Genomic DNA, 27,582 nt, shown 5'->3' with positions numbered 1-27,582 from the left:
ACAAATAATAATCCTAGCTTCGTTAGACTCCTTTTTACCTTTTAATTGAATATTAAATAACCATATTTTGTTTAAAAGATTATCCATGATTATCTTCATGTATAAATGTAGACAATTTGTGTGTGTTTATTATTTCAAAATAATAACACACAAATTGAGGATGAATGTAGTTTTGTGATCTGTGTTACCTGTGCTACATTAAGTCAAACATCAAATTTATACAGACGTTTGATTCAAGAATAGTCAATTGTCATTTGTCACGTTCAGTCGGAAATATTTTGTGAAAGTTGCAGAATTTCCAATTATCTTGCGTGTTGTGATATCGTAAAGTTTTATTTATTTTAGAGATAGTGCATTGAGGAATAACAACCGATATCAGGACAAGGCGTTTTGCAGGTAAGACTTAAATATACTTTTAGGTTATGTTTATCGGAGCGGGTCTTTTTTGATACATTATCAAATTTGTTAGTACTATTGCTGCGATTGATTGATTACATTCATTGATTATCTATATTATTCAATATTTTACCTTGTAGTTAGATAGTGACAGTGATAATTAAGCCGGCTTTTGCTGATTAGTGAAAGTACATTTCGTGACCAGATTTTAATATACCTACTTATTAGCGTATGTGATGCAACTCGTACTAATCACTACTATATTTTTTACACTAAGATGTATTATTTCTTATTACTCTATTATTTTTAGATATGACTGAAATGAATTACTTTATATATGTATATGGTTCAAAATAATAAACTGAAGGATACAACACAATTTCTCGTAAACTTTCTCTTTCATATAAGAATTGAGAGTAAAACCATTTAATCAATTTTTAAAAAAGAATTAAACTAGTCTTTATTGGCATTATCTATAATACAGGATTGTGATATGATGTTAGATTTCATTGTTATATTACAAATGTCGAGGCTTAGTTGTTATTTTGGTTTATTATGACCCCGATTGATCATTTCTACTAACATTGTAACAAAGTTTTTACCCGCTGTAATTGTACTTCAATTTATAGATTTCATGAATACATCACAATAAAATTGAATGAAATAAATCCAAGTCGTTCGGCGTTATCAAGTGAGATAGATTCTATAAATAAAATTAAAAAATAATCAATGGTGCTATCACCTTTTTAGGTCTGGGTCTCAGTTTTCTGAATCTGTTTCACGAGATTTTTTTAATTTACTGGGCAAGTAGATTATCAGCCTCCTATGCCAACCTACAACTTCAGGGATGAGAGTCGCATACTGAAGCCGCTATGCCAACATGGCTCAATATTTAATTGTACACTAGTGTTTGTTTTATAGTCATATTACCCATATAGTCAATTTGTCATTCTTTTACTGATGTAATATTTATGAAAAAAAGCACCCAATTTCTAATCACATCACATTTCGGGCCGGAGTCAGAAAACTCTCTTGGTCCTGTCTTTTTCTGAATGTGGCTGAGGATGTTTGCAATTAGACTCGCATCACATTTATTTTGAGCTTTGCATTTTACCTCTTACTTTGCTCCAAAGTGCGAAATGTTATCAATGCCCTTCCAAAATTTTGCACACGCAGTTTTGTTTTAGACTCAATTTGTTAGGTCCATACATAGTATGTGCATATTATTGAGATTTACATAACTTTAAATTTTAATAAGGCGTTATTTTGAACGAATTTTACAAACGAGTTACTATAAAAATAAAAATAGTGTCTGTATATTGTATTTTGTGAGTTAAATTAAGATTCTTTATCAGATATTAATGCAATTTTATTACATACATTGTTCACTGACTACAATTGCGAAACCTACTTAGACTTGCACTGGGGCCAACATGTTTCCCCGTTATGATCTTGATACATCAATTCGTTAATCAATTTGTCCCATTGAAGAAGTTTTTTCATATTAATTAGGATATTAATATTGACTAACATGTTTAAAGATAAGTATTGTTATTGTCATTTAGGGAAGGAAAGCAAATACATGGGTGTTTTGTTCATAACAATATTAATATTAAGGATAAAATTCTTGTTAATGTGGTTTCCTTATAGCCTTCAGGTCATTTTCAGAATAGTGTTAGGGTGTGTATTGATTATCAAATCTGTGGGTTTGAATCCCGGTCTTGCACAATTTCCTTTCTAATAAAATTAATTGAGAAAACTCATAAACCGACAACTGTCGGGTATAGAAATTGTATCATATACTTGTCTATAAAACAGGAATAAAAGGTATTGAGAACTATTGTGTATTGTTCTCAATAGTATATAAAATTTTAAATAAAACTAATTCAATGTGTGCAAATTATATAAAGAATGTTTGGAATGCTTTCGAGCAGTTGTTGTTCATATAACATATTAAATTTTATTGTAATTATTTGACTTTGACTATAGCTGACCGTATTAGAATAAACAGAGGTTATTATAGGTTAGGTGCATCCTAGAGGACGCCGCGTCATTGGTATGACATTGGCGGCTTTATCTCTGGGTCACAGGTTGGCAATCTTTGCAATTATGTATAGGAAAGTTACAACCGAAAACAATTAGTTATTCAAGAGAAGGTATTTGATAATTGAAGCATACAATGTCCAATGTTTCTAGTAAATATGAACATTTTAAGTGCAACTAGAGCCGGGAGTTGAAAGAAAACATCGTGAGGAAACCTGCTGTAAACTCTAAGATTTAGGTGTGAAAGACACGTACGGCTGATCACCTGCTCGCGGAATTACGAAATATATACAGAATTTGTAGATTTTTCGCGAAACAAATTTACTAGTGTTGCTGATTGGCAAACTCCACTTCTAATGCAATCCGTGCTTAGTATCGCCTGCGTGCGTCACCTGTTTTTGGATATTTTCCGACTCTAATAATTAATTTAGTCCATTAGCATATTTTTGTAACAATTGTTGTATAATACTTTTGGTAGTTTATCGTCTATATTTTTCATATAGACGTTACATTAATTTTATATGTTGGAATGTATGTGCCCCGGCCGATAGCCATGTACCAATGTTAATTGACATTTCAAAGCCTATTCCCCAAGTTATATAAGTGATACGGTAATGAGGGGTCAAACGTTCACGTCGCTGACCACGACATAATCACTTGGAATTTTTATCTTCGTAAAACATTGAAACCATTATTCATACGTGTGGTTTTTTTTTTACAAAGATCAAAATTTATTTTTATTTGTGTGTTAAGCAGATTTATTAGCAGTTCATAAGTATGACTATCGAATGTATATTTGGGACGGGGCGGATTTAGGACGTTTGGTTAGGTTACGTTTTGGAGAGTCTTGACCCTTCCATGAAACGCTCCGTAACGTGTTCTATATCCAATAGTAAAACGTTTTGTGACCACCCCCAGCGACACTTTATACCTAAATTACCATTATGTGGTGTAAAGTACTGGAAAGTCGAAAATAATATTAACAATAACGCGTCATTCAATCCCCGCCCCGCATCGTAACGTTTTACAAGAGGGAAAATGCGTAACGTAATACTAGAACGCGTGCTAAGACAATAAAAAAAACTTGGGTTGAATAGTCCATACTTACATTATATACAACAAAATACAATTATACGTAACATATAGCCAAAGAAACATGCAAAAAAGGTTCGGTAAATTAGTCGTTATTTTTTTCTATTGTTCTCAACGCTTTGTATGTAGTACGCCATGTAGAATCGAGGATGGCTTTGGACCACTTAAAGAACATTAAAAAGAAATAATATAAACATGATGTAAATTATATTGACTCAGTTCCCAGTGAATTACATTAGGTTAGGTTAAAGCCAAAAATTTGTACCTACTTTTATTAATTTGTTTACATTACATTACTTACATTATGTTTTTGTTCATAGAGGATCCAGGAGTGTTCCTTCCACTTACATTGTGAGGACACCAGCACGTCTGAAACCTAATACCTGTTACCAAACCAACATCTAGAATATATAATCATTTATCTTTGTACTCCAGAGGGACGCATTGAGTCCTGTTTAGGTCCCATATGTCAGAAACATTCAAAAACAATTTTGAATCGTATGGATAAAGATTTAAATTATTGATTAAGTTTCATAAGAATGTATTAACAAACATACATTAACATACTAAAACACGTGCCTGGAATTACATATATTACATTAATTAGATGACCAGGTGAATTTCGTATCACCTCGTGTCAAAATTCAATACAAACTTATAACAGACCAAATTGATTGGACCTCACACTGTACATATACTATGTAACAGAAGTGGAATGCAAAATATCTGACAGACCTTGTCCTGTGTTAACTATGAATATTGATTTTGAATTGCTATAATTAACTAAAAATGCTTTATGATATACAACAATCTTTGTTTGTTTTTCTGGCGCGTATATAAATAGTTTTGTTGGTATTCCGACACAACTGGCCATGTGAAAAACATTGATTTCCAAGATTAATGCCACAAACAATTAGCGACTGTAATTATTTTATATGTATTTTATCAATATAATAACTCCGATCGAAGCATTTGCTTTAAACGATATTCAGTTTTCGTACATCCTCTTTGACGATATTTGCAGCACGCATTCAATGTCAATGTTATGTCAAACGTCATAAGGTTACATGAAAAAAGTTTGAATTGTAAAAGCGCTATGCACTGAAAAAGAATTGCTATTGTAACAAAAGTCATGATTACTTAATATGGTTAAGTATTCTTAAGTTTTCCAATTTTCCGCACACTTTTCTTAGTTTTTGCTTTCATACGAACCTTCTCCAGACAATAACAAACACAACGAAAAAAGAATAAGCAAAATCGCGTGATGCGCGACTAGACCGATTTTGCTTTGCGCGGGAAATAGGGAATCATTCATATATATATATATATATATATTTCTAAAATGACAGTTAAAATTCAATTATTTAAAAATCATAATTAGCTCCAGATGTCTTTCTCGAGTTTCCGCGAGAGAAACGTACAGCAATTCATTATATATACATCTAGAGAGACATATATACAAATCTATTTTGTAGTCTGATAAAATCAAGACACAAAGAGGTCTTAACAAATGACCTAGAAACAACTTTGAGGGTAGTTTCAAGTATAAATCAATAGTTACCCACTAGAATAGCTTTCGTCTTGAAAAATATAGGTCATCTATGTTCAAGCATGCTCATAGTTTCATTTCGTTTACACTGGACATTTGGCATGTGTCAAGGGTCTGTTATGAAGATTGATTCCAAAATTAACTAAATAAATGCATATTTCAAAGCTTGAATTCCATTCAAAATGTTTTTAAGTTTTATTTTAAACCATGGGATTTTAATTCGATATCATAAATTATCGTTTCGATAAGATATGGAGACTGTTCAGAGTTGTTGAAAGGAATACCTGCCAGCTGCCGAGTACCAAAAGTTTTTTTTTTTTTTAGAAGGAATCTCGCTGTTGGCCTTAAGGGCCTTTACAGCTCAGCTCGGGCTGTTTTGGCGAGCGTAGCTCGGCCAGAATGACGTTTTATCCCGCGTCTAGCGCAAGGGCGTCTCCTGTGAGACTCGAACCAATTCGAGTTGAGGTCCTTAAGAGCGTACCAGTTCTTAAAAGGTTGGATCCATGGGTGGTGGTATCACTTAACATCAGATGATGCCCCGTCTATTTACCGCTGTCATATATAAAATAGCTTGAAATCCGTTTTTGAAGTGAAACTTTAATGGCGTTGGACAAAATACCGTCACATTTTTCGGTTACGCGTCACATTTTTCCGTTACGCGCCGTGTTTTTCTTTTCCCTACACGGTTGATTCGAAGAGATTCGAAGCCCTTAATAAAAATATAGAATAACGATAACAATGATAGTATAAATCTAGAACAATTAATGAAATTGTGTAATCATCTTAGTTGTAAAAAGGTAAAATGAAATTATTGTATTATTTGTATTCATGTCTATGATAATAAATGCCATTTGTTAAACTTTATCTAACTAATTTCTGTAAAGTTGTATATATAGTAGATCATTTTTCGAAAAATAAAGTCATAAAGAAGTTTCACTTCTTACGTGTGTACACTAGTACACGCACACATTTTTTTATATTAACGTTAGTAAGTTGTGGCTTAGGGATGCGACTCTGAAGTCAGAGGTTCTCCCGCCTGACCATTATACGTGTAGATTCGGTATGCGCATGGTAAAGGAAAACATTATAGACCATAAAAGTCGAAAGCGACGTGTGCCAGGCACAGCTGATCGCGTACTACACAATTAGAATTTTTTTCTTGATATATATACAGAAATCTGAGGTCACCAAGCTACTGTTTGGTGCCAATTCAGTCATATCGTTTTAAAGCCTTTTAAAGTTCGCCTTTAAAAGACTGGTCACAAAGATGTTGTACACACATTTTTTAAATTCAAACTCCAAGTTCCTGTTCCGTAATTGAAGATTTACAATACAATAAGAGGGTAGTCCTGAAATAAATGAGTAAAGTTGACATTTATTACGCGGGGTTATATAAAACTTCATTAACGAATAAATAAATTCGTGTTAAGTTATAAAATCGAAACAGTTATATCTTATCACTAGTTATCAGGCATGGATGTCGAACAGCTGACAGGACAGTGATGCAATGATCTTTGACATTTGTCTCAATCTGTATGATTTTTTGTTGAAATAAGTCCAATGCTATAACCTTTTTAGGTCTGGGCCTCAGATTTCTGTATCAGTTTCGTGATATGTCAATCTAATAGGCAAGTAGGTGATCGGCCTCCTGTGCCTGCCCACGCCTTTTTGAGTCTAAGGCAAGCCGGATTCCTCACGACATTTTTTGTTTAAATTCGCACATAGAAAGATAGTCCATTGGTGCACAGCCCGGTATCTAACCAACGACCTCATGAGAAGAGAGTCTCGCGCTCCAGCGCGAGACTCTCTCTTCTCTCTTCTTGGCTCCAGCCAATGCCAACACATTATTTAATATTGAGCTGGGCGGACGTTTTGCTGTTTCAAAAGAGTACCAAGAGCTGGTTTACGCAGGTCTAGACCCTCTGTCTTCTGTTCTGATGAGTAGGGACGTCCGCCATACAAATTTAATTACGTGGAATTTAATTTAAATTTCGTAATAAACAGTTATTATTTTATTTTACACATTAAAGAAAAGTATATATAAGAAATAATATAAATTAGTTAATAACATTCAATAATACAAAAAAATATTTATGACACTATGTTATGTATTGGTAATAAATAACATTAGCACATGAAAAAGTGCTGAAAATTTATAGTATTGAAATGGTTTTAAAGTCCATGCACACAAAGCCGCGGGCGTTGTCTGATTGTTAAAATCGTACGTTGACATCGTATTCCACCTGCCGTGTGGGGGGAATTCGAAAATCGAACGACTGTATTAGAGCAACCGCGCACAGGCTACTTTTGTCACGGTTTTCCTCACTCATAACATGTCAGTGGATGGATGAAGTCTGTGGCTGTGTTACGACGTGACAACTGGGTGAAATTTATGTACGCTGACCGGCGAACAAGACCATGACTGAACTGCATCGAGCCGTTGGGTTTTCAAAGCAGTTCGTGCAGTTACAATATTGTCACTCTCAGTGTCGTTGGCAGTTGTATTTCGATTCTCGTTTGTGACACATAATGTCGTCAGTATTTACACAAACAGTGAATATCCGTGAAGACAGATATTGATAGCTACAAAGACGCTGCCGAATTCACCTCCACAAACCTTCAGTGGTTGCCTGGAAGAGATCGCTCGAAAGCGATAAGGCCGCCAGTTGCCCTCCTTTTGATTTAATTATGTTCAATGTTTTTATATTGTAATGTAACGAAGTGTTAATAAATAAAATAAATAAACCTTACCTCCTAATTAAAAACCCGTGTCTTTGAAGAGCCCTCAGCCTTTTTATTTAAGATTTATTATTTATTTATTTATTTAAGATTTCCACATTTGCTTTTACATTAAAAATAATTTTTAATTTAAAATAAATTTCATCTAAAATTACCTAGTATATTTTTTTACTTACCTCAAAGTTACAGCACGTCTTTCTTCAGCTAGCATAGACAATCTCCTGTTCATATTTTTGTATGTTAATGCAGTTCCTAAACTGCGAAGTAATTCATCAAAACTTCTGACACACATTCGGAAATGACGCTTCGATTTCAAAAAGGTTTTGTCACCCTTCGTGAGCACGCTCCATTCTACAATGACAGCATGACGTGACATTGACAAAAACGTTGATGTAACGGTGACAAAAGTAACCCGTGCCCGCGTAGCCTTACAAATTTATGCGCGCGCGCAGTTTTGCGTGTCACATCGCGTCAGTCGATTGCCGGAGTCCGCTGGGTGCGGTCGCGTTGTGTTGTGTGTGATTATCGTGTATTAGGATTTGGTCTGAGCAAATTCCATGTAAGTCGATTGCAGAATTACTATGTAATATTTGAATAATAAAACACGGTGACGTTTAAATTGTAACTAGTTTTTTTTAACTTGTAGTTAAATAAATTAACGGACCAGTACTCGCTAGTGATAGCATTAACTGTATTATTAATGTAAATATAATAGGCGGCTATTTATAAATTTACGAATTAGTTTAATTTAATGGTATTTACGTAAATTATAACTTTATAAAGTAAAAGTAACGTTGTGAATGTTAGATTTTATATTTAAATTAACACATTGTTGAATTAGAGGTCAAAGGATAAGGTCGATTACAAATATAATTTTAATGTTAAATTAAAACTGTTTTTTTTTCGAATTTGGAACTGATTAATGATATTGCGTATTTAAAATATCATTTGCCAATCTAATAGCAGGTAGATCCGTCTACTGTGCCATCGACTTTTGGGGTCTAAGGCAAGCAATGAAACATACAGAAATCTGAGGCACCCAAAAAGGTCGTAGCGCCACTTGTTTTTTATTAATATTCTGAATCCTATGTCAATGTATGGAATTATGATTCTGGGTAGGATTTAGTGTCCTCGATTTAAGTGGAAATTACATGAAATTGGATGAAGCGAGAGAGGCAGAGGGCCGTAGCAAGTGGAGGACCGTGGTTTTGAATGATTATCGCTTGAATTAAATGGTATAATTCAATTAAAAGTTCTACTTATGTTTTATCGGCGCAGCGCAAATGAATGTCCATATAGGCCGGCAACGCTTTTGCGATTTTGAAGGTGCTATGTTGTGTTTTAAGGTCAAATTTATCGGGAATCGAATTTTCAACCGTTTTGTTACCATCATATTTAATGAATTTTTATAGTGTACTAGCTGACCTGGCAAATGTCGTTTTGCCTTGTATATTGTTTCCAGGAACCATTTTTTTTACTTTAATGAAAATAACCTATATATCTATATATAAAACAATCTACTATAATATAAAATAGGGATTGGTCGTAGATGGGGTGACAATTAAGGGCTGTATGTATTTTTGTATGTTTTATCATAAAAAAATGTTTAAAAAATAAAATTTTGGGGTGGACACCCCTTATAACTTAGGGGTTTGAAATATAGATAGTAGCCGATTCTCAGACTTACTGAATATGCGTACAAAATTTCATAAGATTCGGTCTAGCCGTTTCGAAGGAGTATGGGAACGAACATTGTGACACGAGAATTTTACATATATAAGAGATGTTAACAACATCTATTCATAAATTTCACATATATATTACATAAAATATTTTGCATATATTTTGAGAATGAAAATATTAAACTTCCAAGTTTAGTTTTCAACTAGTAATTTTTTTGTTAATGGGGATTAAGTACCATTTAGGCGTAACTAAACTATTTTTAAATGGTTCAGCCCCGAATATGACAAGCCCTGGATAAGCAGCGTGTGTTATATTCGCGAATGAGTTGCCTGAACTGGTGGGTTACCTTTGCGAGGAGGTGGCTCATCTATATTTATCCACCAAATTGTCACTTCTATCTATTTAAGGCAACTCTAGTCCACAGCCCTCTGGTACTTATATATATATATTATTTTTTCTTTGGCCAATTCCCTGACTATAGTGTCGTCAGGTTAAGTAACTTGCATGAGTGCAGATATCAGTAAATAAATATCAAAATTGTTCCAGCCATTTATTTTATTACGGCTATTAACGGGAATTCGATCGTTTTGGTTGTAGTCAATGAAAATATCGGCACGTTAAACTAATAGAAAAAATATACATTAAGCGTTCAACTGTATTATTGCAAGGACAGGCACCATTTTCATATTTCAGCCCTCTGGCCATCATCAGTATCAGCCCATCATGCATCCATTACCTGACATATTTTCCTATTTATAATAGTCATTCCTTACTCTAAGCAACTGTCATTTACCAAAACCTTTTGTAGTAAAATATCATAAGTTCCATGTATCTATAGAAATACAGAGGGTTTGGTGTATGTGTTTACGCATACTACTATAAATATAAAAAAATCAATGGCGCTACAACCTTTTTAGGTCTGAGCCTCGGATTTCTGTATCTGTTTCATGATCGTTTGTGAATTGAATAGGCAAGTAGGTGATCAGCCTTCTGTGCCTGACACACACCGTCGACTTTTTGGGACTAAGGCAAGCCGGTTTGCTCACGATGTTTTCCTTCACCGTTCGAGCTAATGTTAAATGCGCACATAGAAAGAAAATCCATTGGTGCACAGCCAGGGATCGAACCTACGACCTTAGGGATGAGAGTCGCACGCTGAAGCCTAGGCCAACACGGCTCTAGACTACTATAAATATAACTACGGATTTATTTCTCCAAGGAATTTCCAGTTTTAGAGGTCATTTAAAAGGCAAATTTTCCATAATTATAACGTTTAACCATTATTAATATTTTTTACTATAATTACGAATTGACATGAACAAATCTATTGCATAACTATAATATCATTTATTATCGTAATTACATTATAAATTTAATTAAAAATTTCAGTGTAGATGGGGAGATGAGGACCATCCATTGTTTTTCTAAATTCCGTAATAATACTTCACCTCACCTACCAGATTTCTGTAGGTCTGTAAGAGATCTGTTTTATGGTCATAGGCAAGTAGGTGATCCGCCTCCTGTGCCTGACACACGCCGTCGACATTTTTGGGTTTATACCCAAAAATTGCCTTATGGCAAGCCGGTTTTCTTACGATGTTTTCCTGCACCGTTCGAGCAAATGTTGAAATGTGTACGTAGAAAGAAAGTTGGTGCACAGACGGAAATCGAACCTACGCCAGGTAAGAGTCAGATGCTGAAGTCAAGGTCAGGAACTGCTCTTGAAACCGTCACAAGTCCATTAAAATAGAGATTCTGGGAGAAAAGTTCAAAATTTAAACTGGCGTGTAATTTGTGAAAGTTTTGATGACTATTACTCGATGTATGTCCAAATCCAATATTTTTGATATTCATTTCTGACCCTTAGAGTGTTTCTCAACTCGGGACCCACACCCTATGGGGTGAAAGACTTTAAACTTTTTACCGTGTTTCGTTTCGTCTGTTGTTGATTGATTTCGTTCTCAAACCTTTCGTTTAAGTTTCTCAAGTGAAAGATTCCATTTTTAATATTAAAAGTTACGTATGAAAGGAAAGGATTTTAGAAAGGTAATGCCCAAAAAAAGATGGGAAACGCTGATATATGGGAATGGATCTTTCACGGCTTTCCGATGTCTTGATCAAGATCAAGGTGTTCCGAGTTATAATCAGTCAAAATAGAAGTACACCTGTGTATACTGCTTCTTGGCAGCTGGTGTTTTGGCGTCAGTAAAATCTGAGCAAGATTTCTCTTTTATCTGTGCGTTACAACGAGAGATGCCTCCAGTACAAAACGCCAATTTCAAATGTATGTTGCGAATGAATTAATGACGAAAATGTATGATAATTATAATAGTACCGACGTCATAGTTATTTGCTGTTTTAAATTTTAAATTAGACATATCGTGTACACATAGGTTAATAGAGTGAATTGGGAATGAAATTTCAATAAAAATGTCAGGCGATTTGTCTGTCGCGTCGATAAAAAATCGGTATCATTTTTGGTTTCTAGTGCATTTTCATCCAGCGCACAATTGCAGGGCTGGTTTGCTTGATTGCGTATTGGGGCCTAGCTCTGGAGCAGGATAAAAGCGGGTCACATGGATTGAATGCCTTGCCGAACCCTGAGGGGTCCATCTTAAAGGCCTGTGAGGGCTGAGGTTTAGTGGGTTGAAACCCAACTGTTCTGCATACCAGAAGACTTTGATCCAGCCCCACAGTTCAAGCTCTTTTCTACGTTATTGTTATTTCCGTTTCTTAGTGTTCTGCAGTATTGGTACAGTAAACCCTTTTGGGTAAAATCCTCCTCCTAAACTTTCCATTTGGATTGCTTCCTCCATCCATTTATCACCAGAAACCTTGACTAACGTCAGCCCATCGCTTTGGGGGTCTTCCCACGGTTTTTTTCCCTGGGGATCCGCTCCAAATGGTGGCTTCGGCGGTCCATCTTTTATCTTTGCTCCTTGCCCGCCCTATTTCCATTTCAGGAAACTAGTCACTTTCTCTTTCTGGGTACTAGTCACCTTCTCTTTCTGGGTACTAGTCACCTTCTCTTTCTGGGTACTAGTCACCTTCGAGAACAAAACAGAGAATTTTCCGTGAACAATTTTTGTGTCTGAGTCTGTATATACTTGGTCTTTGATTTTCTTATTTGGTGATTACGTCAACAATAATTATTTCCTATTTTATGTCCTATTATTTTTGAGAGCTTTGCTTACTTGTTGTTTAAATCTGCCTACGTATAACGTCCCCCAAGTGAATGACTCTTCGTCCTCAAAACTGTTATAAGAGGCGCTGGACAGAGAAAGGTGGAAACATACTGTCCGCTTCAGATGCAGCCCATGACGCTCGGACATGAGGTGCCGATTGAAGAGGAATTAACATAGGCTAGAAGCATCAATGAAAATGTTTCCCTTTTGTGACCACACATCATCAGCAGTTGTTGGACTTCCAGAAATTGACTATGAAATTTGTTTCTCATGCAGGACACCTGTTGATAAAAATACAATTAATTAGCTCCAAGGCTGGTGCGGTGACAATGTGACCTCATAGCGTACCTTTCACTTGTCCATTTGTGACCTACATAGCGTTTGATCGCTTCCTATTCACTGTGATCTTGAAACGTATACTGCTGTTTTGAGGGTTATTTTCTGGGTTTCTGTGGCTCTGGAACAAGACAGGGATCGCGGATGTTGCTTGAGACAGGGGAGATATAGGTGTTCTATAAATTAACTTCATGCTGAACATATATACTAGTTGAAGTGAAACTTTAACAGCGTTGTAAAAAAAATACCGTCACATTTTTCCGTTACGCGCCATCTTTTTCTTGTCCCTACCACGGTTGATTCGAAGAGATTCGAAGCCATTAATAGCAAAAATATATTAAAAACGATAACAATGATAGTAATAAATCAATTACACTTAATGAAATTCTGTAATAATCTTCTTATAAATAAGGTAAAATGAAATAATTGTATTAATTATATTCATGTCTATGATAGTAAAAGCCTTTTGTTAAACTTTATCTAATTTAACCAATTTCTGTAAAGTTGCCTAAAGTAGATCATTTTTCGAAAAATAAGGTCATAAAGAAATTTTACTTACGTTTGTACACATTAATATATTATTTTCTATGTTCTAATATGGGTTTCAGCATCCAACGTTGAGGCGTTCGTCGTTCTTAACTGACCGTTTTCTATGGCATTAAGCCGCGCACTACCGCTATGTGGTTTTAGCTGCCCGTCGAGATAGTTCCGAATTATGACCTAGTGACCTTCAAGAGTGTACTGATTCCTAAAAGGTCGGCAACGCACAGCCCTCTGACATTGACTGGCCACGGTATCACATATCAGGTGATAGAGGTGTCGTTTGCTCTGCCTGTTGTAAAAAAAATCTTAGTATGTATTTGTTTGTTTGTTGATTGAAGCTATGTATTATTATAAACTTATAATTATTTACATAATTTAAAATTTTTCGACGTTTCGCGTGCTTTACGGCGTGCGTGATCACGGTGGCTGAAGATAAAAGGTGTTGAATGTCAAAAGTATCACAGCTGTAGAGAAAGTTGTGTTATCTGTATTTATTTCCCCCGAGTTGATATCGACTAAAAGATGAAGGGGTTTTGCAGAAATTACTCACGGTGTCCTATTTTCGCAGATTGTTTGTCTTGGGGTTTGAATTGGGATATTATTGGATCCCAGGTGTTTGATAATTGTAGACGGCTTCTCTATTGAAATTGTTTTCTTTCAATGTTAACAAAAGACAATACTATAATAAAATTGGTTAATGTTGCTTAACGATATTAGTACTGTAATAATCTTCATATGACAATCTTATATTGAAATAATATTAATTTTTATAATGTGTCTAACACGTTTTTGCTATAAATAAGAAATTAAATTGGTATGTTTAACTTTGCCGCAAAGGCCGCTTGTTTTGTTCAAATATTCGTTAACAGAATCTGTGTGGCGTAAGTAACTCTTGGCCTAAAGATAAAAAGCTTTTAAAAAATTTTACTCTACGTTTTAATAATATGACATAAACTTCAGGGTGTCAGTTTTTTGTGCCGGTAAAATATATTCTCATCACTTTTCCCAAACTCGCCAAAAGAAGTATAAAATAAAAAAAAATGTTGTCTATAGCTAAGTTTAGGGTGTCGGTTTTTTGTAACGTTGTGCGCGCGCATCGTAAAGATTTGCTCTCATCACTTTTCCCAAACGCGCCAAAAGAAGTATAAAATAAAAAAATTTAAATGTTGTCTATAGCTAACTTTAGGGTGTCGGTTTTTTGTAACGTTGTGCGCGCGCATCGTAAAGATTTGCTCTCATCACTTTTCCCAAACGCGCCAAAAGAAGTATAAAATAAAAAAAATTAAATGTTGTCTATAGCTAACTTTAGGGTGTCGGTTTTTTCTAACGTTGTGCGCGCGCATCGTAAAGATTGGTCTCATCACTTTTCCCAAACGCGCCAAAAGAAGTATAAAATAAAAAAATTAAAATATTGTCCATAGCTAACTTTAGGGTGTCGGTTTTTTGTAACGTTGTGCGCGCGCATCGTAAAGATTTGCTCTCATCACTTTTCCCAAACGCGCCAAAAGAAGTATAAAATAAAATAAAAAATGTTGTCTATAGCTAAGTTTAGGGTGTCGGTTTTTTGTAACGTTGTGCGCGCGCATCGTAAAGATTTGCTCTCATCACTTTTCCCAAACGCGCCAAAAGAAGTATAAAATAAAATAAAAAATGTTGTCTATAGCTAAGTTTAGGGTGTCGGTTTTTTGTAACGTTGTGCGCGCGCATCGTAAAGATTTGCTCTCATCACTTTTCCCAAACGCGCCAAAAGAAGTATAAAATAAAAAAAAAAAATGTTGTCTATAGCTAACTTTAGGGTGTCGGTTTTTTGTAACGTTGTGCGCGCGCATCGTAAAGATTGGTCTCATCACTTTTCCCAAACGCGCCAAAAGAAGTATAAAATAAAAAAATTAAAATATTGTCCATAGCTAACTTTAGGGTGTCGGTTTTCTGTAACGTTGTGCGCGCGCATCGTAAATATTTACTCTCATCACTTTTCCCAAACGCGCCAAAAGAAGTATAACTTCATAAACTAACTTGACTTATTGAAGGGGTTTTCCATCTAAGTAACACTTCTGCCACCTATAAAGAATATAATTGTAGTCGACCTTTTGCACAAGATAATATATATATTATCTTAATTCTTAACTAATGTTAGGTTACACAACTCTGTGGAACCAGCTGTCATTGTCATTTCCGTACCGATACGACTTAGGGCCTCAAAGAAGAGATTCTGCAAAGTCGGCAACAACAACGGCCCACGGACCGTCACCTTTGTTCCAAGTGACCAGCTTGATCATGTTTGCCCATTGTCTTCTGCCCCATAAAAATCAATCAATAAATATATTGATCACCTGCGAGAAGGCTCGGCAATGTCAGTGTCCACTGGCATCGGTATCACTTAACATTATATGAGCCGAGTTCTTTTACGTCCTATAACTTAAAAAATTGAATATTTCTTAAAGCTGATCCTATTAAAATCGATTAAATCTATAAATAAATTAATCAATCTTCTTCTTTCTCTATTGTAAAATAATTATTACACACTAAAGATATACATAGTTAAATAGCTAACTGGAATAATATAAGTGATCCAAAACACTTCTTTTCTGAGCAATGTTTGAAAGTCGCGGAATTATAATGGAAGTAATAAACATGAACGCGATGTCCTTGTCCTTTTGACCTTGAAGTTTATGTGCAAAATGTATTGACTAACTGTTAATCCACCCGAATTTGTTGTTTCGCCACGAATCGAACCTAAACTACGCGTTACTGTGGAAAAATATTCATACTTAATATTATTAGTCGTAATAGTATTCTATGCGATGAGCGCGGTACAACGGTATTAAAAACAAGTTGAGCTGACGCGGCTCTCGTGCGATGCCACACCATGGCGCTCGACCAATCAGAGGCGAGATGACCACGCGAGTGGCTTGTGATTATTTGAATTTGGAATTTAGTTCGAATTTCGAATTTTTTGTTGTCAACATATTAAACGAATGCGCGAATTGTTTGATTATTTAAATTTCGAATTTTTGTTTTCAACTTTAAATGAATAGTTTGATTATTGGAATTTGGTTTGAATTTCAAGTTTTTTTTGTTGCAATTAGGATTATTAAGACAACACGCCCCAATGACGTGTCATTATCTGATTTAAAATTAACTTTATCGAATTTTTGTCGTTGAATTTAACACGCGGTAGAAGTTTAATTTAAATTTGGAATTGAGTTTAAAAATCGAAATGTATTACGTTGTAAAGGCCCAGATAAGCCAAGGTGATTATTTGAAAATAAAAATAGTATTTTTATGATCTCGTGTATAGATAATGTGTATTAGCAATAAGGTTTAAAAATAATTGTTTTATATTATGCTTAGGACATGAGGTCTGCTCGTGGTCATTTAAATTAAGTTTAAAAATTCAACGTTTTTGTCGCCAACGGCATAAGTACTCAATCAGTATTTGATTATTTTAATTTAGAAAAAAATCACACCTCAATTCAAGTTCATATGAACACGCGAATGGCTTGTGAATATTTGAATAAGCAGTTGTTTAGCTAACAGCTTATTTTTTTGTGGATGGCCAGTCAAACGAACATTTCCGAAAGACTACAATGTGAATTTTTGAATTTAGAACTAAACATTATTTTGAATTTAGAATTGAGAAACAAACACATATTACAGAATAGAAACAGTTTATGGCCACAGTTTATAAATAATTTTAATTTTTTTGACTTATGGAGTATTATAGAAAATAGTTTCATTAAAAAAATTAGTTCTCCGTTCTATCTAAGTCTATCATAATCGTAATTAAAATTTAATTTAAAGTTTTAATTAATTAAAGAGATTATCACGAGAGATTTTTCTAAGAATATGTCATTCAAGGTTTATAAATGGTCACGCTTGGTCATAAGATTATAAGTATCTGTTTCTTTGAACTTTTCTGTCATAGATCATCGGTCTTCTGTGCCTGATCCCGTTGCCTTTTCATGGTGGGGAGCTCGTTTTTATTTAATATGTTGTATGATGCCTGAGGTCACTCCAAGGCCTAATACGGTCAAGTGTTTTTGTGTGGAAATATCTTTATATATATATATATACCTACTGTACGTGTTTTCAACGATTTTATACGCGTGTCGCTGGCCCTGGGTTCACAAATCTAAGCCATCCAGATATAATAAATATCTTCGTAATTGAACTCCAAAACGGCTGGACAGATTTTGATGTAATTTTTTGTGTGTTCAACTGGAGTCGAGATTTTTTTTTGTATGTACATGACAACGTCTGTCGGATCCGCTAGTAACATATATGTATTCTTGTTTCAGAACGACTCCATCGACCATATGACGCATCATCTATTTTGAATAAGTTTTTGTAATACGATGTCTTCGAAGGCCATTTACGAAGCTCAGGGAAAGGACCTGATTAACAGGTAAAAACGGGCTTAAACGAGTAATATACAGTTATGTTTGTGATTAAGTACACTTTTTTTAAATTATGACTACTAGCTTATTTGACACGTCTAACTCTTATTCTGTACATAGTAGAAATATATAACTCGATAGAGGCCATTTTTGTTCAGTAAAAATTGAAAATATGTTTAACTATTAAAGACTGTTTATACGAATTGTCAAACGAAGTAATGTTATTGAATAAACTTTATATATATATCAGAAATTGGATATCATTCAAGTGTTGAATCGGTTTTTAATTCAATTATATCGGAAAAACCATTCTTAACCTATTCGTAAAGATTTCTGCTTATTTAGAAATTTTCAGAAAATTGAGGGTAGTTGAAATTGTTTAAAGGAAAATCATTCAAGCTCATTTTGATGAAATTTAGGTGAGGGGGTAGTTAGAGTTAAATCTAATTGAATTTAACACCAAGGCATACATATATGACATATCGGGAAAATTTATAAAATTACGTGTAGTAGTTACATTTGTAGGTTACATCCCACTAGTAAGAGCCCTTCATTAATTTAACTTAAATTGAGGGTAGTAAATAATTTAAGTGAATAAATAGAATTAAGAGGGTATTTGCAAATTTTCAGGCATATACCCACCGGCACAGCGTTGGTGCCATGTCGGTACGCTGTCTTCGAAAAAGGCACGATTTGGGAGGATGAACTTGGAAAGAATCCGTGGCTCAGCAAAGAGGTAGGTTTTAAGATTGTCTGTACTAGATTTAGTCCAGCATCATCTGTATCAAGAAATATATACATTTCTTTATTAAGCATATAGAAGTGTTTTAAAGTTTCATAATTAAACATTACATCATTTATTATCTGTATTTTTAATACAGTAATTATATAGTGTCCGTTCGATGGCGGCAAACTCGATTAGGCTCAAGTCGCCGAATTCCGTCACTAAATGGATAGTTTTTGTGTCTCATGTTTTAGCTATGTAATGTTTTTTTTATATTATGAGACATTGTGTGTTTTTATTTGACATACATAATTGTATATTTTAATAGTTTTACATTTGTCATTTGGTTTTTGAATAGTTTTACCTTTGTCATTTGATTTTTAATAGTTTTACCTTTGTAATTTGATATTTTAATAATTGTACCTTTTTAATTAGATTTTTTCTCATTTTTTTGTTAATCATTTTACCTTTATAAACATTTTTTATGTAACTTAGTTATTATAAGTGTTTGCTTCGGTTCCAAATGCATCCATCTGCATCAGTTCTTCAAATAATCTACCATTATTAAATCTTATCAGTATAGTTTTTAAACATATTGTAGTTTCTGTTTTTCTACTTGACAATAAGCATAACATCTATATTTCCAGCAACTCGTGGTGAAGCCAGATCAGTTGATCAAGCGTCGTGGTAAATTGGGACTAGTTGGTGTTAACAAGAATGCCGCAGAGATTCGGAAATGGATCAGCGAGCATTGCGGCAAGGAGCAGAAAATTGGGGCTGCTGTGGGTAAACTTCGACGGTTTGTCGTTGAACCATTCGTCAAACATGATCCGGTAAGTTTCCAAAGAGTACTTCTCAGAGACCACTACTTCAATTGGATTTTTGGAGACACTGTTCCATAAATCTTCTATTGAAGTCTCGAATCATTTTGTAATGTTAAGTATGACTTCCGTATGTCAGCAAGAAAAACTATAACTGACAGAAAAATGTGTACGGCGAAAATTCTCAAAAACTATTTAGGGCAGATGAAGATGTATCTGAAAAATCTCCAAAAAAATATTTGTATTTTCAGAGCGAAGAGATGTACCTGTGCATCCAATCTGGCCGTAGATCTGACACCATCATGTTCCACCATCAGGGTGGAGTGGATGTTGGAGACGTTGATGCAGTGGCTATAAGACTTGAAGTAAGTTTAAGTGCTTCATAGTTTTATTCTTTTGCAGATTTGATAGTTTCCCCTGGCTTAATGTCTTATGATCCCTTGATGTGACAGAAGAAGTCCATAGTGAGCCTTGGATTGGAATCGCTTCCCAATGGCCCATTCCACTTTCTTTAGCTGATGGCTCATCAGGGGAGCAGCTTAATTGCACTAACTTGTGCACATCATTTTTTTAAACTGAAACTTCTTTATCGTTCTAAAAAAAATACCGTCACATTTTTCGGTTACGCGTCACATTTTTCCGTTACGCGCCATCTTTTTCTTGTCCCTACCGCGGTTGATTCGAAGAGATTCGAAGCCATTAATAACAAAAATATATAATAACGATATCGATGATAGTAATAATTCTATGAAATACAATTAATGAAATTCTGTAATAATCTTAAATATGTAAAATGAAATAATTGTACTTCAAGAAGGTAACAATTCTTAATAGGCCGGCAACGCACTCGCGAGCCCTCTGGCATTGAGTGACAAATAATAAAACAATCAAATAACTATGTTATTGTGAGAAGATTTGTGAATGCTTATAATTATTGGTGCATCGATACGATACCAATGCTTGGTAAAATAAAATAAAATATAAAGTCTCAAACGTTGAATAAGATTAAATATTAAGTGATTAAAATGAAGAATCAAGAGTAATAATTAATTAAAATAAATTAAATAACTGTCCATAATTAAAATTAACATTAATAAGATTTTTGTAATTCTGTATTTTATTTTATTTGGTATCGAAAACATACTACCCGCAAAATGTAATACGCGGACAAAGACAACAAAGTGAATAAATCGCGGGGATTCCCCGGGCATAGATAGTCCGTGCCTCGCAACGAACTAGATTAAACATGATGCGCGTTCACATTATTTAAAGCGAGAAAAAAAGTATCGTTGTATCAGAAATTAATAATCGTTTCATAATATTTTAGGTCCCCGTTGACACGTTCCCGACTGGTGAAGAGATTGACAGCGTTCTCATGAAGAACGTCAAATCACCGACTGTTAGGCGGTAAGACATACGAACATATAGAAAATCTAGATTCCAGAAACCTCCAAAATTTACTGACAAACCTTGAGCTGTCACAAGGTCATTGTCGTGCGAAACCACAAATCCAGCGGATTTTTCCGAATCCCATCTGCACGAACCAACCTGGGCGTTCTGGTGTTCTAAGAACCAGAATCAGAGTTTTTAGGTCTGTTCCTCATGTTTCTATCATCATTTCTGATGGGCAAGTAGGTGATCAGCATTCTTTGCCTATCTTTTTTTGGATCTAGCCGATTTCCCCACAATTACCTTCGCCGTTCGAGCGTTGCCCACATAGAAAGTCCATTGGTGCGAACCGGGGATTGAACCTACGACCTCGGTATCTAGAATGATTCGTGAGGAAGGGTTTCTGGTCACTGTGACTGTGGTACCACTAATGTAATACGGGAGTTTACAGAGTACCAGTGCTGTACTGACTTGTATGGATCTTTCAGGATACTTACGACATTTATTTTATCGCTCTACCGAGTGTTCGTGGATCTATGCTTCACATACATGGAGATCAACCCGATAGTGGTGACAAATGAGCGTATATATCTGCTGGACTTGGCTGCCAAGCTGGACCAGACCGCTGACTTCCAGTGCGCTAAGAATTGGGGTGAAGTTACCTTCCCACCGCCTTTTGGAAGGGATGCTTACCCGGAGGAGGCCCATATAGCCGACTTGGATGCCAAGAGTGGGGCCAGTTTGAAGGTAGCTTGCTGTTATATTCGATATTTTCAAAGGTATTTTACCTGCGGTTAAAACCCGCAGTTTAACAGCGTATGCGTTGGGATATGTACGTTAGACCAGAATAGAAATGCGATCTTTTTGTAAGTTTTAAACATATGCTGTATACGCATTTCTAGAGACATATATGTGTATATATATATATATAGGTTAATGCAAAATATTAGGACTAATTTTATGTATGTTATGCAATTTCAGCTAACTGTCCTCAACAAATCCGGTCGTATATGGACTATGGTGGCCGGTGGTGGGGCTTCCGTGGTCTACACGGACACAGTGTGCGCCTTGGGTGGTGCTGCCGAGTTGGCAAATTATGGTGAATATTCAGGTGCACCCACCGAGAGTCAAACCGCTGACTACGCGAAGACAATATTCAGCTTGATGTGCAGGGACAAGCATCCGAACGGCAAGGTACGCACCTAGTACGCGTACGCGTATACCTGAATACGTACTAACTACTCGACTATACTAGTACACACGAATAATACAATAAATAGAAATTATCTAATAGGCTACACAATCTCAGCAAACGAGTAAATTCATAAAAGTAATAAACATTCATAATTTCTAGAACCCGCAAGAAACGCTCTGCAAGATGGCGTCACACGAGTGACGTAGCATGCTTGTAAACAAATGTTTAGTTTTTGTTATTCTTGAAGTATACGATACATATATTTCGTATCAACAGTATTAGGATTTGACAGATGAAGACATATTTACAACTATGTCATCGTATATGTGCGCATTTAACATTCACTCGAACGGTGAAGGAAAACATCGTGAGTAAACCTGCTTGCCTTAGACACAGAGGCGAAGGTGTGTCAGGCACAGAAGGCTGACATACTTGCCTATTAGAATAACAAATAATGAAACATATAGAAATCTGAACCTTAAACTTAAAAAGATTGTAGCGAAATTGATTTTTAATTTTTAATAATAAACCATAGACAACACAGAGAGAACATAGACAATATATCATCGCCTAAAGCTATCCATTTTTACAGGTTTTGATAATTGGAGGTGGAATCGCGAACTTCACGAATGTGGCTGACACATTCCGTGGAATCATCACAGCTATAGAGACGTACAAGGACGCGTTAATACAATACAATGTCACATTATTCGTAAGACGGGGCGGTCCCAATTATCAGGAGGGACTTCGGTATGAACTTAATAAATATTGTTTACAGTTAAAATAATATATAACAAAACAATTATACTAAAAATATATACAAAGATTAAAAACATGACAGATAAAGGTTTAAACATTTACGAAAGGAAATATTTAAAATCACGCTCGTACGGTGAACGGTAATAATTTGTCTTTAAAATTTTAATAATTTGTATTTAACATTTTAGTTACTTGTCTTTAAAATTTTAATAATTTGTCTTTAACATTTTAGTAATTTGTCTTTAACATTTTAATAAATCATCTATAAAATGTTAATAAATTGTCTTAAAAATTTTAATAATTTTTCTATAAAATTTTAATAATTTGTCTTTAAAATTTTAATAATTTGTATTTAACATTTTAGTTACTTGTCTTTAAAATTTTAATAATTTGTCTTTAACATTTTAGTAAATTGTCTTTAACATTTTAATAAATCATCTATAAAATTTTAATAAATTGTCTTAAAAAATTTAATAATTTTTCTATAAAATTTTAATAATTTGTCTTTAAAATTTTAATAATTTGTTTATAAAATCTCAATGACGTAATTTTTTTATTAAATTTTTATATAAAATTACATTATTATTATTTAAAAAATTATTTTCAGCCAAATGCGTGAAGTAGGACATCGTCTCCGTATACCAATGTACGTGTTTGGACCGGAAGCGAACATGACGTCCATCGTCGGTTTGGCCTTGGGCCAAGCGCCGATACCGCCTGACCACCAGTTGGATTACGCGCCCAAGCAACTGCCCAAACCTCAACCAGCTGTAAGTGAAAATCTAAGATGCGCGTGCGCAGTAAAATAATTTTTGTATTGATTTTTAAAATGATCTTTTTCCAGCCGGCACCAAAAATCGAGTTGCCAGAATTGACGAACTCGTTGTTGGATCTAGTTTGCTCCCAAGCCCCAACCAGGATGGACCTTGGACAGCAAGTCTCCACCGCTAGGCCCCTCTTCAGCGATCGTACTAAGGCCATCGTTTGGGGCATGCAGAATAGAGCTATACAGGTATGTGATTTCTATTTTTCGAGTGTTAGATAGATATCCGACGGACCCATCCATCATTTGTGTATCCAAATATCGGGGGTGTTCAAACACCGCCTTTACATTGTTATATTTATTTCTAAGAAAAATCTAAATGGCATTTTACCTAGGATTCGAATCCGGGATCAGAAACTATCTAAAGGTTTTTTATTCTGAAGATACATCTCTATATATAAAATTCTCGTGTCACAATGTTCGTTCCCATACTCCTTCGAAACGGCTCGACCGATTGTTATGAAATTATGCATATTCAGTAAGTCTGAGAATTGGCTACTATCTATATTTCATACCCGTAAATGATATGGGGTGTCCCTCCCAAAAAAAAAAATATATTTTGGCATTAAGAAAAACATACAACCCTAAATTTTCACTCTTCAATCACCAATTATTTTTTTATGCACTACAAATTACTTACATGACAAATCAACATTTGCCCGGTCAGCTAGTATACATATTGTTACGAGCTAGGGGATCGGATAGAAAATCCCGTAGATTTCTTCAAGGGTTTATTTCTTGAAAAATTAATTGCAGAAATGCACTTATAGCACACAAAAACAATCACTAATTAACGGTGTTTATCTATTGATATCGCATTCGAAACTAAAGTAACTGGTCGAATTTCGGCTCGCTTATATATCCCTGGGAATAATTCTAAACAATATTCGAGAACTTTCTAGGCGGGCTTGCTACTGAGTAGCGATTGCACAATTCTAGAACGTCCGCACTCTTTGTCTCTTTCGCACATTGTTCCGTCCTTGTCGTACGGCGTTCTAGAGTGCTCAGTCTTGTTTCGAGAAAGTTCTGATCTCTCTCTCTCTCTCGTATCATTTCGTCCTTGTCTCATACCTAGAAAGTTTGATCTAGAATATTCCTTCATCAAAGGGGTATAACTAGGCCTGAAAACGGGTCTCTTGAAAACTGCACCACTCTACTACACATGTTCTGAAACTGATTGAAAAAATGTTTCAGCTTCCTGAAAACTAGGGTAACATTATGGAAATTACAATTTTCTAATATGTGATTGACCCTCTCCTGAAACGGTCAGAAATCATATTACAGCCTGCTGAAAAGTTCTCTGGGTAGTGGAAAAATCTAGAAACATTGCAGTCGACCCGTCTTTGTAACAATGTATATACGGTATCGGGCTAAGGAGTAAGGGAACGAACATTGTGACACGAAAATTTTATATATAGAGAGATAGATAAACTTTAATAAATAGATATGCCGATGTTGGTGTGAGGATTCTTACATTCAAGACTTTAGCAAATTTTAAATTAAGATAATTTCCTATAGATTTTTTTAAATATTGATGCAATTTTAAATGTAATATATAATAATGATTTATTTCTTTATATAAATCTTATGTATCGTCAAAATTTAACTAAAATATTATGACTATTATAAAAGTAAATGATTTTTGGTGATGTGAAATCGTCTAAAGCGTGCAACGGAACGTACATCAAACTCAAAATAACTTTACTCGTATACGCACTTGTTTTGTTTCGGTATCATACTGGTACAAGTTAACATTGTACAGTGAAACTTCTTTATCGGCGTTGGAAAACTATTTACCGTCACATTTTTCTGTTACGCGCCATCTTTTTCTTGTCCACGGTTGATTCGAAGACATTAATAACAAAAAAATAATAACGATAACAATGATAGTAATAATTCTATTACAATTAATTCTGTAATAATCTTAGTAGTGATAAGGTAAAATGAAATAATTGTATTATTTGTATTCATGTCTATGATAATAAAAGCCTTGAGTTAAACTATATCTAATTTAACTTTGTTTAACCAATTTCTGTTAAGATGCATATAGTAGATCATTTTTAGAAAAATGAAATCATAAAGTTTCACTTACGTGTGTACACTAGTACACGCACACATTATATATATATATATATATATATATATAAAGTCAAGAATAAATTGACCAGACAGTGTCATAATATTTCGTTCCGTACATTTATTCCTTACTGACACAACAAATATCTCAGTTCTGGAGCGCAAAACGTGATTGGTTGAACGTTGTCACGCAATGTTTGTTCGTCGTATCAACGTACAGGATTTTAACTGAATAATTTCAATTTTACAGGGAATGTTAGACTTTGACTACATATCTCGACGCTCGGAGCCGTCCGTCGTGGCCATTGTGTACCCCTTCACGGCTGACCATAAGCAAAAATACTATTTTGGTAACAAGGAGGTGTTCATACCAGGTAAGTCATAAACATACGAGCCTCAGAGTCGAGACGTTTTGCCTTCACAGCTCTAGTATTGTCTTTTGTTAACATAGCTTTTACACATTACGAAAAACACTTTTTGAACGGATTAAAGCTATGTATTATTATTATAGACTTATAATTATTTTTTTCCGACGTTTCGCGTGCTTTACGGCGTGCGTGGTCACGGTGGCTGAAGACAAAAGGTGTTAAATGTCAAAAAGTATCACAGCTGTAGAGAAAGTTGTGTTATCTGTATTTATTTCCCCGGAGTTGATATCGAAATTTAATATTATGTTATAATAATAATACATAGCTTCAATCCGTTTAAAAAGTGTTTTCTTGACAGCTCTATAGAAGACTTCATATACTCTATGTAACGACACTGAGAGGACTGTGCAGTTTATGGCGTAATAGAGAGTTGTCGTTAAATAGAGAGAACTGCATGACTCCCACTAATTAGTCATGGTCAACAACAGTCTTCAATTTCTTAGAAAGTTCGTGTGCATGATGCCGACAGTCCAGTTTACTGAGGGCTGGGAGAAGCTTAGAAAGTAGTTTATTACTCAATTGTTGTCGTTAAATAGACAGAACTGCATGACTCCCACTAATTAGTCATGGTCAACAACAGTCTTCAATTTCTTAGAAAGTTCGTGTGCATGATGCCGACAGTCCAGTTTACTGAGGGCTGGGAGAAGCTTAGAAAGTAGTTTATTACTCAATTGTTGTCGTTAAATAGACAGAACTGCATGACTCCCACTTATTAGTCATGGTCAACAACAGTCTTCAATTTCTTAGAAAGTTCGTGTGCATGATGCCGACAGTCCAGTTTACTGAGGGCTGGGAGAAGCTTAGAAAGTAGTTTATTACTCAATTGTTGTCGTTAAATAGACAGAACTGCATGACTCCCACTAATTAGTCATGGTCAACAACAGTCTTCAATTTCTTAGAAAGTTCGTGTGCATGATGCCGACAGTCCAGTTTACTGAGGGCTGGGAGAAGCTTAGAAAGTATTTTATTACTCAATTGTTGTCGTTAAATAGACAGAACTGCATGACTCCCACTTATTAGTCATGGTCAACAACAGTCTTTAATTTCTTAGAAAGTTCGTGTGCATGATGCCGACAGTCCAGTTTACTGAGGGCTGGGAGAAGCTTAGAAAGTATTTTATTACTCAATTGTTGTCGTTAAATAGACAGAACTGCATGACTCCCACTTATTAGTCATGGTCAACAACAGTCTTTAATTTCTTAGAAAGTTCGTGTGCATGATGCCGACAGTCCAGTTTACTGAGGGCTGGGAGAAGCTTAGAAAGTATTTTATTACTCAATTGTTGTCGTTAAATAGACAGAACTGCATGACTCCCACTTATTAGTCATGGTCAACAACAGTCTTTAATTTCTTAGAAAGTTCGTGTGCATGATGCCGACAGTCCAGTTTACTGAGGGCTGG

General features: G+C 34.9%; 1 protein-coding gene across 2 annotated transcripts in view; it reads left to right on the top strand.

Annotated features, from left to right (window-relative positions):
- Positions 1-253: 253 nt before the first annotated feature.
- Positions 254-27,582, top strand: part of LOC123717999 (ATP-citrate synthase) — a 42,515-nt gene continuing 15,186 nt past the window's right edge. The window contains exons 1-12 of one of the 2 annotated variants that reach the window (XM_045674335.1): positions 254-396; positions 17,868-17,974; positions 18,597-18,702; positions 19,338-19,523; positions 19,763-19,876; positions 20,839-20,918; positions 21,389-21,647; positions 21,882-22,094; positions 22,688-22,845; positions 23,462-23,624; positions 23,699-23,866; positions 26,004-26,127. In XM_045674335.1, coding sequence (XP_045530291.1) covers positions 17,925-17,974; positions 18,597-18,702; positions 19,338-19,523; positions 19,763-19,876; positions 20,839-20,918; positions 21,389-21,647; positions 21,882-22,094; positions 22,688-22,845; positions 23,462-23,624; positions 23,699-23,866; positions 26,004-26,127 — 1,621 coding nt within the window. In that variant the 5' untranslated portion in view covers positions 254-396; positions 17,868-17,924. Of the gene's footprint in view, positions 397-8,275; positions 8,379-17,867; positions 17,975-18,596; positions 18,703-19,337; positions 19,524-19,762; positions 19,877-20,838; positions 20,919-21,388; positions 21,648-21,881; positions 22,095-22,687; positions 22,846-23,461; positions 23,625-23,698; positions 23,867-26,003; positions 26,128-27,582 lie in introns of those variants that run through there. The other variant, XM_045674333.1, reaches the window with a different exon arrangement.

This window comes from Pieris brassicae, chromosome 14 (assembly GCF_905147105.1).
Source record: "Pieris brassicae chromosome 14, ilPieBrab1.1, whole genome shotgun sequence".
NCBI classification, from domain to species: Eukaryota; Metazoa; Arthropoda; class Insecta; order Lepidoptera; family Pieridae; genus Pieris; species Pieris brassicae.
The sequence above is the reverse complement of the archived record's forward strand: the minus strand, read 5'-3'. Positions and strand labels throughout refer to the sequence as shown.